Source organism: Carassius carassius, chromosome 14, assembly GCF_963082965.1.
Source record: "Carassius carassius chromosome 14, fCarCar2.1, whole genome shotgun sequence".
Taxonomy (NCBI): Eukaryota; Metazoa; Chordata; class Actinopteri; order Cypriniformes; family Cyprinidae; genus Carassius; species Carassius carassius.
In genome coordinates, this window is record NC_081768.1 from 3,276,775 (window position 1) to 3,291,144 (window position 14,370).

Below are 14,370 nucleotides of genomic sequence, written 5' to 3' on the forward strand. Positions count from 1 at the left end.
GTAAGCATTCATGTTTATAGATTAAGTCCTGTGTGACACTGTTCCAAAACCTAAGCCCCTTTCACACTGCCATTCCGGCAAATACACGGGTAAAGTGTTCCGGCAATTGTTCCCGGGTCGCTAGATTTTGCACTTTCACTGCCAGTGATTACCCGGGATATGTGCGTGCTTTCACACACAACCCGTAAAGATCCCGTAACGACACGTGACATCAGGGCGTGACGTGTAATGTACGAGTCGAAAACGTTAGGCACCTTATACTTTCACTGAAGCAAGCGAACGATCTCGGCGTCACCGCGGAAAGTGAGGAACTAACTGATCTCTGCTTCATTACAGTTTGCACATATTTTTTCGTCGCGAACGTTGATCTTCCTTCAAAACAGACGGTAAAAGAGTCGCGCGATAACGTGCGTCATCACTTCGACACGGCATTAGATCGGGCTTTTGTTCAAACAGCGCTCGTCCCGGGTTGAACCCGGCAATGTTACTAGGTCCCCGACCCGGGTTCAATGCCGGAATCAATCCCAGGACGTGCAATGTGAAAGGGGCTCTAGTGAGCTGGCTTGCCTACTTGGCAGTTGCCTTCTAAGGTGACGTTCACATCAAATGCTTTTTTATGTTTAAAAACTTATTTTTAGTTAAACTTATTTTTAAACTGACAGTGTTCTAAAAACGCTGCACTCGTGCACTAGATGCTGCGAAAGACAAGATGGTAGTGCAGGGGTCAACCAAAATTTGGCGTTACATTATTGGAAATTATTTTAGTCAAGGTTTCTTCCGTTTCACAGACAAGTGGGACTTTTATTTTGACTTATTTGACCTAAAGCATAAATCTGTTTATTGTAAAGATTTATCAAGTTCAAATAATTTTTTAAGTAGATGCATTTTCAAATAATTTATTCATTATTTTAGTAAAAAATATATAAAATAAATACACATTTCTATTGGAGAAATGGTTATAGATATTTATTTACTATCTCATATCGATACTGAATTTAGGCCTGTATCAGCTTTATTAAATTTGGACAAATATATCTTTAAAGGAAGCACTTTTTCAGATTAGTCTAAACGTGAAGGCAGCACTCTAGGACTTGGCACGGTTCCACCAGTAGGAAAAGAATCTGAGAAGGAAGTGAGCCTCCTGTTGGTTAACTACACAACAGGCTAAAATGACCCCATATGTTGCCTGAAAAGCCATCGTAAAACATGAGAACACTTGGACTGAACCCAATGTGAGGTGTTAATGTGTAAGTCCCTGCGAGCCCAGAGGCCTGAATGAACTTCTGATGGCTGTCGAACTGTAACGCTCTCTCACCCTCAGCAGCAAAAACTCAGGCTTGATGAAGTCTAGCAGGAACATGGTGTCTGGCGCTTTTAACCAATCAGCTATAGACCTGGAGGGGACCAGAGAGACAGGTGTGAATGTGAGAGAGCAGAAGAAACCGAAAAAGGCCTCGCACTGAACATAAGAACTGAAAGAAACTTTCATGATTCATAATGAATTTTTCTTTAAAAGGTCAATAGTGTGATTATTGGGAAATTAACTCTTATTCTGGATTATTGCACACAGACAACTATATCTAATTTGTAAGTTGACTTTCCGGAGTGCATAACACGCTTTCAAAATATTGCTCTGTTTGTTTGAAAAGCCGGTCAATTTCTACATCATCCAGAGTTGCGCTTTTGAGGCAAACGGTTTGCTCAACAATTAAAGACAAAAGTGAGCAGAAGTTAGAATGTGTTTTTTAGATTAAGAAATGAAACTAAAGTAGGTGAATGATGAAACAAAACTCACCGATTATTTGTTTTCAGGTAAATCATGGCGAGGGCAAGTGTTGCACCAGGGCAGGTCACGTCCACATTGATAGTGTCACCCTCCTAATAAAAATAGATACATTAAAAATTTTTTTACCTTAGATAATGTAGTGTAAGGCTAAGTTCAGTATACTATTATACTTACAGTGTTATTTTTAAAATAATGCAGTACAATATTGCTTTACTTAAAAAATAAAATAAAATAACTAAATTACGTAACTTAGTTACTTTTTATGGAAAGTAATGCGTACTTTTTAAATATGAGCAGGGCTTGACTGTTTGTAAACTGTAAAAGCCCTTTCACACCAAAAAGTGTAATGAATAAACCTCAGGATGAAGGAAAAGAAGAAGGTTCAACACTCTTCAGCAATAAAAAAAACAATGAAGCACAATTGTTAGTTTATCTAAAGTCATGTTTGCTTCTAGGTACGGTTGAACTGGGTCATCAAAGATCAGCAGCAAAGACATTAGTTAATAAAATGAGATTAGATACATTTGTGTTATTTAACATTTTTATTGCAGGTTGGAGGTTCTGAGTTTGCATTTCACTATTTTAATTAATTTTGATGAATACTAAATTTTTTTTTTTTTTTTTTGCGAGAGGGATGGATTAATGCATATTCACATTTAGTCTAGAACTACATGTTCACACAGCGCACACAACACCTCTGTACATCAGATTTATACTTTATACTTCCCCAATATGGGGACAGGAGACTCGTCCGTAAATATAAAAAACTATATATATAACAATTCACCATACTTTTATTCATTCTTTTATTTATTACATTTTATTCACTGCACCAGATAAATAGTATGTAGCAGATTGTTGTGTTTTGAACAACCCTTGTTTTTCACACAATAATTTAAACTGTCAAACACGACCACACGAGAGGTGTGGCATTATTCTCAGCACACAAATAAATCTCTAAATGAATACAAGCTCTTTGATGGTTATGTAATGACTCCACCTTGATCTGATAGCTGGGAGACTTGTGTTTCTCTCTGTTGATGCCAGCATGCATGCGCCGATGACCTCCCACCATATACTGATAGAGCTGCTCGGGCACGTTCAGGTCGGTCATCCCGATCAGGTTACTGCCGTGCTGCAGAGAAGCAGAGGGCAAACAGCTGGGTCAGCGTGGGAATAATTTTGGTTCCCATCTCCCATAGATACATACAATGCATGCTTCTGCTGAAAGAGTCTGCATGCTTTTCATAATAAACACCGCTACCGCAAAATAAAAATAAATGACTGCAGATGGCATTTAAAATATTATTCATATAATCAGATTTTTTGGAAATAGCCCATAATTTGTGCGCATGATAATGTGTTTTAAAGCACATTTATAATACACCCTAAAAATATTTTAAACATTTTTCAAAACTGTCCTTAGATCATTTACATAGTTTTATCTAAATCTGATTTCATTTTAATTCAACTTTCTCACATTCAGATCAGTCCAATTCTTCTATTATCAACCTTCTCCTATATCATATTACAAATATTAATTAAATATTATTATATTATTTTAATATGTTCATAAATAAATTCTACTTCCGAAAGACGTTTTTGAGAAATAGTACACTGACATGTAAAAACTGCACAGGACTAAAGACTATAATGATAATGATATAATTTTAGTTCAGTTGAAATAGTGGATAATTTAGGGTTTTTTTGGTCATTGTGCTCCTTCAAGCTGGTTGCGGTTGTTGCTGACTATGCAAGGAAAAGGATAAGATTCACAAAACGCTTTGGAAACACACTCACCCCCAGGCAGACCATGCCAAGTGCCAGTCCTGCTGCTAGGGAGTAGGACTCCCTATCCGTACAGTACTCCATCTCAGGACCAGGTGGACGTCCTTGGGAACAACACAACACACAGCTGTTACAGACTCAGATATGACACTTAACTCAACAATTCAATCATGAATGTGCACAAATGATAACAGCTCGCTCATTTGATGCCATCATACACACTGACCGATCTCTGCCAGTAACACCTCTGCATTGTGCCGGTGGCCGGTGCCCTGGTAAACCAGACCGATGCCAACCACAGCGGCCACTTGCACGCTGTGAGGCACGTCCAGCTCTGTGGAGGTGGGCGGCAGCAGCGCAGGAATGTGGATGCTTAGCAGACGGGTGATGGACATGTCCATGGTGCCCAGTTTGGCAGCAGAAACACCCAGCAGCAGCCCGATACTCGTCATCTCGTGACCCTGAGTCAAAGGAGACAAGACACAACCATGTCATAAAATGCTCATGTGTAATAACATAGGCCAAATAAGAAAAAAAGATCAAATAAATATAATAATAATAATAATAATTATTATTATTATTAAGTATATAATTTGGTTAATATATAGCAATATAGAATATAATAATAATTGTGTATACATAACATTGTTTAGATATAATTAGTAAATGAATTCATTTTGTAATACATTAAAGTTTTTGAAAAATAGATTAGTATATGAACCATATCAAAAATGATTAGAGATATCATGAAATAATACAATTAAAATACAATAAAATGATATATGATATGTTAATTTATTACATAATTATAATGTATTATAATAATAATGTATTATCATAAAAATAATTATACCTATACAAAGATACTTTTATATTTATAAAAAAATATGTTGACTAAAATTGTTAATTTAAAATATTAATATAAACATTTTATATATATATATATATATATATATATATATATATATATATATATTTATAAACATACATATATATAAACATACATACATATATACATACATGCATACATATATATATATATATACACATATACATATATATATATATATATTCATACATGTACACACACATACATATATAGTTTTTTTTTTTTTTTATTCATGAGAATGAACTTTATTGCCAGGTATGTTCACACATACGAAGAATTTGTTTTCGTGACAGAAACTTCCTCAGCTGGCGAAGGAAGTACAACCTCTGCTGGGCCTTTTTCACAATGGAGTCAATATGAATGTCCCACTTCAGGTCCTGAGAGATAGTGGTGCCCAGGAACCTGAATGACTCCACTGCACTTCACAGTGCTGTTCATGATGGTGAGTGGGGGGACTGCAGGGGGGTTTCTCCTGAAGTCCACGATCAGTATAAAATAAAATGTTTAACCAATATTTGTGTGTGCTATACATTAATATGATTATTACCACATCATGGAATGTTAATCTAATGCTGAATGATAAAAAGAGAGAATACTAAACTTATTATATACAAGCAGCAATGACTTATATCCTACAGTGTCGTCCCAAATATTGCAAGTTAGATTAGCAACATGGAACACTGTAGAGTCAGGTCTGTGCTTTTTGCATAAATTTTCATGTGGTGCATGTGTTGCTGCCTATGTAGAGCACTGCAAATCAGTCACTTGGGTTTCAATTACAGTTGGAGGCTATATTAGAAAACAGCTCCTTATGAAGCCAGCATAGAGCCAGGCAGGTTTTAAAGCAGATTCAGTGTGTCCATATCTCATGATCTGACCAAACATCTTGTAATTTCTCTCCATTCAAGCACAGAATGGATTTAGAGGGAGATGTGCAACCTTGGGACTCAATTAACACTTTATTCATTCATTAAACTCACTCATTCATTCATTTTTACATGTGCATGAAGTAAAACAGGATGTTTTTCTACCAGATTCTTGTAAAATCGGCAAGAGTACTATCGGAGACTCGAAAGCATGGCCACAGATCTCAGTGTGAGAGCGGGCAATGTAAACACCAAACTAGCTAAAGGCTCGATATAGCTTATAGATTACAGATACGCTCAGCGACCACAGAAAGTATCAACAAAGCATGGCCTGACTGGAAATGAGAGAGCAGCGCACGTTACTGCCCTGTGAACTGTCAGAATGAAACTCAGATCTACGTTTGTCTTTCATGTGAGAAAAACAACAGGATGAGAGCAAAAACCCCAGAAAACATGCAAACCTGACAGCTCCGATGCTAAAAATGGCGAGATAGGAGAATTACAAGGAGGAAGGGAGGTCTGGTTTTCAGGAAAAGCCTCAATGAACTGAAGGTCCATGAGGAGGAAGAAATAAGTTAGGGATGCACGATATATCGGCAACCATATCGGTATCGGCCGATAAGTGTTAATTTTAATGTTAACGTTATCGAACCGATAAGAACATTTTGCAGATATATTAAAGCTGATAAATAATGCTTTATTCCCTGCAGACACACTGTTGGTGATGATGGTTTTTAAATGCTTGAAATATTATTGGAATCACTTCGAAAAGTTAAATACAGTGAAGTGCAACAGGTGCAGGCCAAGTCTGTCATAATATAATGAGAACATTACTGTTAAATAATGTTATGGAATCTTTGTGTGTTTGCGTTTAAGTGCCTTGCTAAAGGAAGAGCGCATTCACAATGCAGCTGCTGTTAAGTTTGCTTGTGCATTTGCAGCATTTTGTACATATAGAAGTTGTGATATGTTTATGTTGTATAATGCAATCATAATAATGCATATTAAAATATATATATATTTGTGTGTACTATACATTCGTATGATTATTAAGGGAAAATAAAACTTAATTACAAATAATACTATTAAATTTGTATTTGTTGAAATCTGATATAAATTAAATTATAAATTTTAGATGAAAAAATTTGAAATGATGCCTTTGCATCTATATGTAAGCACTAACTGGAAAAAGCGAATAAAAAATTAATGAAGTCTATCTTAATATTATACATATATGTATATGTATATATTCAAAAACATATTCATGTAAAAATGACAACAACAAAAAACTAAAATTAATATATATTAAAATTAAGTTAAACATGAAAATATAAAAATAAAAGCTAATTCAAAATATTAATAAAAATATTAACAATTATTCTATAATACTAAATTATAAATAATGAAATATCACTGAACCATGAAAAGAGACATCATATTCTTTTGCCCTCATTGACTGCAGTTTCGCTCTCTAGACATAAAACTAAGTATTGATGTTCATAATCACTACATTCATCAAAACCTCCCATCACAGGCTGTAACTGACCTTGGTGAGGTAGTCATGGATGTTAAGTGTTGCTAGTTTAGTGAGGTGGCCGTTTAGGCCCAGGGCCATGAGGAAACCGGCGTATTCATTGGCCAGGTCAGCACTTTTGGGTTTGTTGTACGCAATCCAGGCAGATTCCACCTGAGAGGCAGGGGCGATCTTAAGACCAGCCGCAACACCGTTGTGAAAGCTAGGCCAGCTGGTCATGTTGGGCGGCACGTCAATGTTACCGCTGTTCAGGTCCACCATGGTGTTCCTGGGAGGAGCGCGGCCTGGTGGAGAAGACAAAAGAGAAGGGACATTATTCACACTGCATTGTTAGCTGGGTTCAGCAAAAATGACAGATATGTCATTGGTGAGAAAATGGTGAGAAAGTGAGGAAAGACATAATAAGGCAGCATTTATTAGTGCCCTTTAGCTAGTAAATTACACAGGAAGAGGTTTTTCAATAAAAATTACACTAAAAGCATTAACTAAAATTTCCGTGCTTTTCCGTGCTTGCCATAGCAATGCACGGGTGTTGTGGGTGCATTTAAAAAAATATTTAAGCTTTATGTATGTTATCAATTGCATATAAAATTTCCATCCATTTGTATCACAGTTTTTAACTAAATAAACAAATGTGCTGCAAATTTGTCAGTCATACATTAATAAAACAGGTCAGATTTCTGCAATAGGACTAAAAAACGGGATCTGTTTTAAAAACACAATAACCATGTTTATATATTCATCATCAATAAATCCTATTTGTTTCAATCTCAAACATTAACTGAATATCGCTCTATATTCAATATTTTCACAATGTTCATACTGTTTAACTGAATAAACTGATCTGTTTCATAATGATCAAATCTTTTATGATTCTAAGCCATTTGGATAAACGCACTTTGAAAACACGATTTCCTTTTAAGAAATAAATCAAATATCTAATGCAGATTGTAAATGTACACTAGATAGAGTGCAGAAATCTTGCCCGTTTCTTACCTGGTTCATTCATCTGTGACTGACAAATATGATTAGCATTAAATGGTGAATATTTTATACTAAAATTAGTACTGGGCAACAATTAATCGTGATTAATTGCATCCAAAATAAAAGTGTTTGTGTACATAATATATGTCTGTGTACGGTGTATATTTCTTATGTATATATAAATACACACACATACATGTATTTATTTTAGAAAAATATGTTGTTTATATATTAAATATTTATATATAATATAAATTCTATGAATATAAATATATACTTGTAAACAAATATTAATATTTTCTAAATATATACAATGCACTGTATGTGTGTGTCTTCATATATACATAAATGTACACAATACACACATATATTAAATAAACAAAAACTTTTATTTTCGATGCGATTAATCATGATTAATTATGACTAGTTAAAATGGAAAATTTATACACAAATCAAAAACATAAATCTTACATTTTTGAATTTTTGGGTGTTCTGGGTCATTACTTGGTATCCCAGTTTGAAAAAGGCCATCCAGAACTCTGCATGATATTTTTGTTGAGCAACATATGAGCAATGGTGATGCTTTCCTTAAAAAATAGCAGAGACCACTAAGGGTCCTGGACAAACGTTTTCTTTTCAACTGACGTGAAATTGTGGAAGATGGTGAAAGACATAAAGCTGTGGTGGGAATGGTGGGAGGTTTGCAACGTCTGGGCACAGTTACTGCCAAACAAAATTCAACAGGGCTCTTAAAAACTGCATTGCTAGCCCTGTAAAACTATTCATTAGGACACTTCAAAATATTGGGCGGTGGTTTATGAAAGTACCAGTCAGGTTGAGTTTAGGCACAGGGAGTGGTTCGGTTGGCACAGGATGGTATGAGAAAAGAGTGAAGAGTCCCCGTCCCACCGGAAGAGCCATGGTGCGCTGGCACAACTGCAGCAGCCTGCAACAAAAATAAGTAGAGCAGTGCTGAATTCAGGTGGACAGAATGGCACAGATTTAGAGATACACACTAACAGAGTGCATTTCAGCATATTTGTGTTTACGTTCTTCACTTAGTTCTTTAATTAAAGATAATTTCAGAAACCTACACTCTTAAAAATAGGAAGGTTAAAAAAAGCAGTAACACTTTTAAGAATGAAAGGCAGTTATTGGCAGCGAAGCCACAGAAAATAATCTACAGTTCCTAAAATAACCCTTTTTTCATATTCTAAATCATCTTTTTCCATTATACAGAAAACCTTTTGTGGAATGGAAACATGGAGGTTAAAGGTTCTACATGGAACCATAGATGCCAATAAAGAACATTTTGTTTTGCATACTGAGTATGCTCACTTGTTCTCTTTCTCCTCTATGTACTCATGGTCACTGACTTCAGGCAGGTGGGGCACATTGACCCGGATGGGTCTGGAGCTCTGGAGCAGACGGCGGACCTCCTGCACCCTCAGATCCTGACTCCAGATCAGGCCTGTCACCTCAGGGTGCAGGTCTGTCATACCATCCTCCTCCTCGTCTGCTTCACTGGTGACTGGTGGCTCAAGCATAACATTCAGACCCACAGTCTACAGAAAACACAAACACACTGAATGTTAAGCGTGGACAATTCAGTTCTTTTATAATTACTTTATAATGCAGCATTTCATCACTTCAGAATTACAGTAATTGCACTAGGAAATACTGGTCTTAAATACCATCTTCAGCACTATTCAGACTAAAGTTTTTTAACTGAGGACGGGTGATATTTTCAGCAAAGCCACCATCCAGGAGACAATACTTCAACATTGTTTTTAGAAAGGCAAAAATAGCTTTATAAATTTGTTTTTAGCCCTGCTAAGGTTTCCGACACTTTGTATGATAATGAATATGCAAGTGTGAAAACATGAATAATATAAGTAACATTTTTAATTAGAGGCAAGATCCAAATAAAAGCAACAGCTAAAATAGCCAGGCAACCTTTTGTAAAATGTTTTTCGTCTTGTATGACTTATTCTTTTACTATTGTCTTACTACAGTATAATTTATCTGGTAAAAACAGTGCTGCTACTGTTAACTAAAACTATGTTGAGCATTATTAAAAATACTGAAATAAATTTAAATATTAAATGAAAAACTTGACCTTAAAAAAATTCAAAGCTGAAGTACTAAAACTGAAAAATAAAGTGAAAATATTAAAAAAAAAAAAAGCACTAAAACTAATGAAAATTACAAAAGCACAAACTGATCCAAAATTAGAATGAAAACTGAAAATTGTAAAATAAAAGCTGATACTCATTAATACTAATATATTAAGACTTTTCATAATAAGAAACCAATGATAATACAATTGTAATGGCAAACAAGATCTAGTTTCTTTACATCTGATTCACTTTCTCACCGATTTACGGTTGGCCAGGGTCACTTTGTGAGCTTGCCTGGTCAGGTCCTGTCGTCCAATCAGAGCGCAGACCTCCTCAGACCAATCAGAGCAGGGCTGTTCTCTGCACTGGTAGATGGCGTCTCTGATTGGCAGAGCCACACCAAACGGAACGGACTCCAGATCCTTCAGTGTAAATCCTGCGGTGTAAAAAAAGCATGTAAAATAGTGTGTAGTCACATGTCCCATGACAGGATATAAGATTGTATATATCTAATCTAATGTAAACTTAAGTAAACCAACAGAGGCGGCAGGACCTGGTCTAAAGTACTGTCACGGGCATAGCAACATAATCATGCAAAGTAAAACTAAGGTAGAATGGTTTACATGTTTATATCTAGCTTATACGAAAGAACGAAAGACTTTTGAAGGAAATTCTATCACCCCCTTGAGTACTGCAGTTTGTTACCATCAGAGAAACAACAATGCATGTAAAATATGGGACTGTGTGCTTACAATGTGCTGGCCATTAGGGCTGTAGATCAGGTCGTTCGTCATGACACGATATTGATTCTCATAGCGATACGAATTAGATACAGGAAATATCGATTGATATGTCAATACTATTACATTATATAACTATTTTAAATTTTTCATAACTCACAAATGCAAACATAACATGTACATTTATCTTACATTTTCACATCCTGTTCCACAATTGGGATAGTCGCAACAAAAAACAGGCCTACAATGTTTTTTTGTTTTTTCTTAAAGATAATAATTAATAAATCTTAAGATATGACAATAGTCAAGACAGTTTTTCAGGCTTCTGTGCTAAAATATGCAATGTGTGAAATAATGTAAATCCACATTAGGAAACAACACAAACAAGGTACTAGTGTATAAAAATTTATAAAAATAAATAAATCTGTTAATTTTTTTCGCTGCTACTATGGGCTCAAGGCTAAAAATCTTTTCTACAGATAACAAACTTACAAGAAATAGCAGAAAATAAAAATAATATAGCAAAGACACAAATTAAATAAACAGTGCTTTTGAGGTAGATCTAAAATGAATTTTCAGGTACAGAAACGTAATAATCAAATGTAAAAACACTGCATCGTCAATGTATAAATTAAATACAGATTAATCCTTATAAAAGTTGTTCAGCCAAAATCGGTGAGGAATTTTCTTCTTTCACAGAAGTTTTCTATTAGTCTGCTTTAACTTTAAAAGGAAAGCACAGATCAAATATATTAATACACATGCATTTTCTTTCTAAACAGTTTACGTTAAGACATAGGCCTAACCGACTGTGTTTACTAGAATATTCAACAAGACGCACATGTTAATGTAATTCTCACAAGTGCTCAACAATTCCGTCAACTATCTCAAGCGTCTTTTACGCTCAACCTTCACACAGTCTTAGCATCCTGACACGTGAGTTTGAATGAGAATGCACACTTTGCCGGTAATGCATAGACAGATATTGATGAAAATGTGGACAGTGTCAAAATAACGTGCATATTTATACTAAAGAGAAATATATTTTACATGTGGCGTTGATACATTGTATCATTAGACATTTCATAGATGTGTCTATCTCTATTGATGGATCGTTAAACCTCTACTGGCCAAGCACTCGTATTTGCATGTGTGTACTTGTGTTGATGGTGTCACTCTGACCTGCAGAGGTCAACCACACCACCAGCTTCTCAGCCAGGGATCCAGATGAAGGAGCGGGCTTCACGCTGCTCTGCCTGTGAAACACACCCCACAATCAAACACACTGGAGAAACTAAATCAGCTGACTAGAATTTATGAGCCGAGACTTATCTAGAAAAACAAACATAAGGCCACATGACAATAATCATAAACCATAGGTACCTTCTCAGAAAAGGATCACTCGTGTTTTTCTTTTGCCCTGTGTGAACATGGACCAAAAAAAAAAAAGTTATAACACGGATACACTAATCTACGGTAATCATTTTCCCTGGTTTTTGCATTATCAAATGTATTTGAAATGCTAGAGAATGAAAAAAAATATATATATATATGTATATTGCAATTCAATAGATTAGGGCCAGTAAAAAAAATATTTTATTTTTTTGTAAAGACATTAATACTTTGATCAAAAGTGACAAAGATTTTCATAATAGTACAAAATATTTCAATTTCCAATAAATGCTGTTCTTATGAATTTTATATTTATCCTTAAACAAAAATATAAAGCAGCCCAACTGTTTCTTGATCATCAAATCAGCATAGAAGAATGATTTCTGAAAGATCATGTGACGCTGAAGACTGGAGGAATGCTGAAAATTCAGCTTTGTATCACAGGAATAGATTATATTTTATAATATATTAAAATAGAAGACTACTGTTTCTCTGTATAAATAAATGCAGCCTTACTTAGACCTCTTTTTTAAAAAACATTAAATCTTACTACCCACAAACTATCCACCAGTAGCATAAGCTCATAAGGCTCATTATTCATTATTAAATAGATAAACTACAAAATACGCTGATCATCTGATAAGGCCTAATGAAAACTATCCGCATATAACATTTACTACAGAAACAGTCCCCAGACTCTGTATGTCTAAAATACATTTTATATACAAATATTTGTGATGTACAAATGTTTGTGAACTGACTGCACTGAATTGTATTTTTTTCTATTATTATTACAACAGATTAAAATATATTATGCCATTAAAAGCAACACTAATGTTAATCAAGAAACACAAACAAACTTCTGCACACTTTTAAAAGACATTACATAAATTGTTGCATAAATTGTACAATTTTTACAATAATTTTTTTAATGATTTATGCAAAATTTGAGTTTAATGCAAAAGGCCCTTTACGTGCAAAATTATTTCTCTAATCTAAAATAGCCCATGCCAGATCAACACAGTTACTCAGAAAAGGCAAAACTATATTTTCCGTTTGGTCTAGCCTCGTAATTTTGATGAACAATCTAGTTTTATGATACATAGTATTAGTACCAGACAAAAAGTTTACATCTGTGCATCCAAATTACCATGTGCAATGTAATAAATAAATGAATTAATCCTCCTATTTATTGCTTGGCAGGAAGTCTAGTGCCAGGCCTGAGGACAGTTAAGAGCCTCTCATTAGCCTCTAATCTCACACACATGTAGCCCACCTGCTGAGAGCCTGGAGAGGTACTTCAACATGTTTGTCGAGATCGCATCCTCATCCCCGACCACGTACAGGGCATAACTCTGAGAGACAGACAGAGAGGAAGAGGACAGGGCATAAAGAGAGTTAGTATTAGCAGTGGGACAGCACCTGTGTGGTTTTGGTTTGCTGCTGTAATGACAGTTGTAGGGGAGAATGAACATGTTTCATCATGACGCGATGCATGAGCGCAGTCATCAACCACACACATGACTGCATGCATGAAAACCACAGATCACAGGTAATATGGCTCATTCAAAACATCAATTTCAAATGCAGCCGAGAAATGTAAATTATTGTGTGTAAGAAGCACATAACAAAATCACCAAAATGCAAGAATCAGAAATGAAGCAGAAAGACAGTATGGAGTTACTGACATTGTATGGGTCTGAAATCTGTTCCAATATTTTTGTAGTTAACTAAAACTTTTAAAACTGATTTTTATTAAGGGAAAAAGCTCAAATTAAATACTGCAATGAAAAATGTGAAATGTTTCCTTTGCGACTAGATGAAATAAGCTTAAGTTGAAGAACTAAAATATATCTAAAATCCAAATAAATCAAATTAACAAAAACTAATAAAATGTTAATGTTAAAATAATAACATTTTGTTAACTGAAATAAAGCAGAAAGAAATAAAATATAAAAAAATAAGATGGAAAACCTACACTATTTTTTTTTTATGTTGCCTTGCCAGCTAATGAAAATGAGTTTACGCTGAAGTACTAAAATTAGCTGAAACTACAAAAATTTAAATGGAAATAAAACTAAAACTGAAATAAATATAAATTACAACTATTTAGAAATACAAAAAAAAAAAAAGCCGAAAGCACATAAATTACTAAAAATATAACTGAAAATAATGAAAACTAAAAAATATGAAAATAAAGCTAATTCAAAATATTAAACGAAAACTATAACAGTGTAATACTAAAACGGTAAATGATACTAAAACAACCCT

General features: G+C 34.6%; 1 protein-coding gene across 2 annotated transcripts in view; it reads right to left on the reverse strand.

Moving 5' to 3' along the window:
- Positions 1 to 14,370, reverse strand: part of LOC132156730 (anaphase-promoting complex subunit 1-like) — a 58,695-nt gene that overhangs the window by 15,769 nt on the left and 28,556 nt on the right. For both annotated transcript variants that reach the window (XM_059565715.1, XM_059565714.1), the window contains exons 22-33: positions 13,376 to 13,454; positions 12,091 to 12,127; positions 11,890 to 11,963; positions 10,225 to 10,403; positions 9,186 to 9,412; positions 8,675 to 8,793; positions 6,876 to 7,147; positions 3,801 to 4,035; positions 3,587 to 3,678; positions 2,787 to 2,921; positions 1,796 to 1,878; positions 1,316 to 1,394 (exon numbers count right to left, since the gene is read on the reverse strand). In XM_059565715.1, coding sequence (XP_059421698.1) covers positions 1,316 to 1,394; positions 1,796 to 1,878; positions 2,787 to 2,921; positions 3,587 to 3,678; positions 3,801 to 4,035; positions 6,876 to 7,147; positions 8,675 to 8,793; positions 9,186 to 9,412; positions 10,225 to 10,403; positions 11,890 to 11,963; positions 12,091 to 12,127; positions 13,376 to 13,454 — 1,611 coding nt within the window. The remainder of the gene's footprint in view (positions 1 to 1,315; positions 1,395 to 1,795; positions 1,879 to 2,786; positions 2,922 to 3,586; positions 3,679 to 3,800; positions 4,036 to 6,875; positions 7,148 to 8,674; positions 8,794 to 9,185; positions 9,413 to 10,224; positions 10,404 to 11,889; positions 11,964 to 12,090; positions 12,128 to 13,375; positions 13,455 to 14,370) is intronic.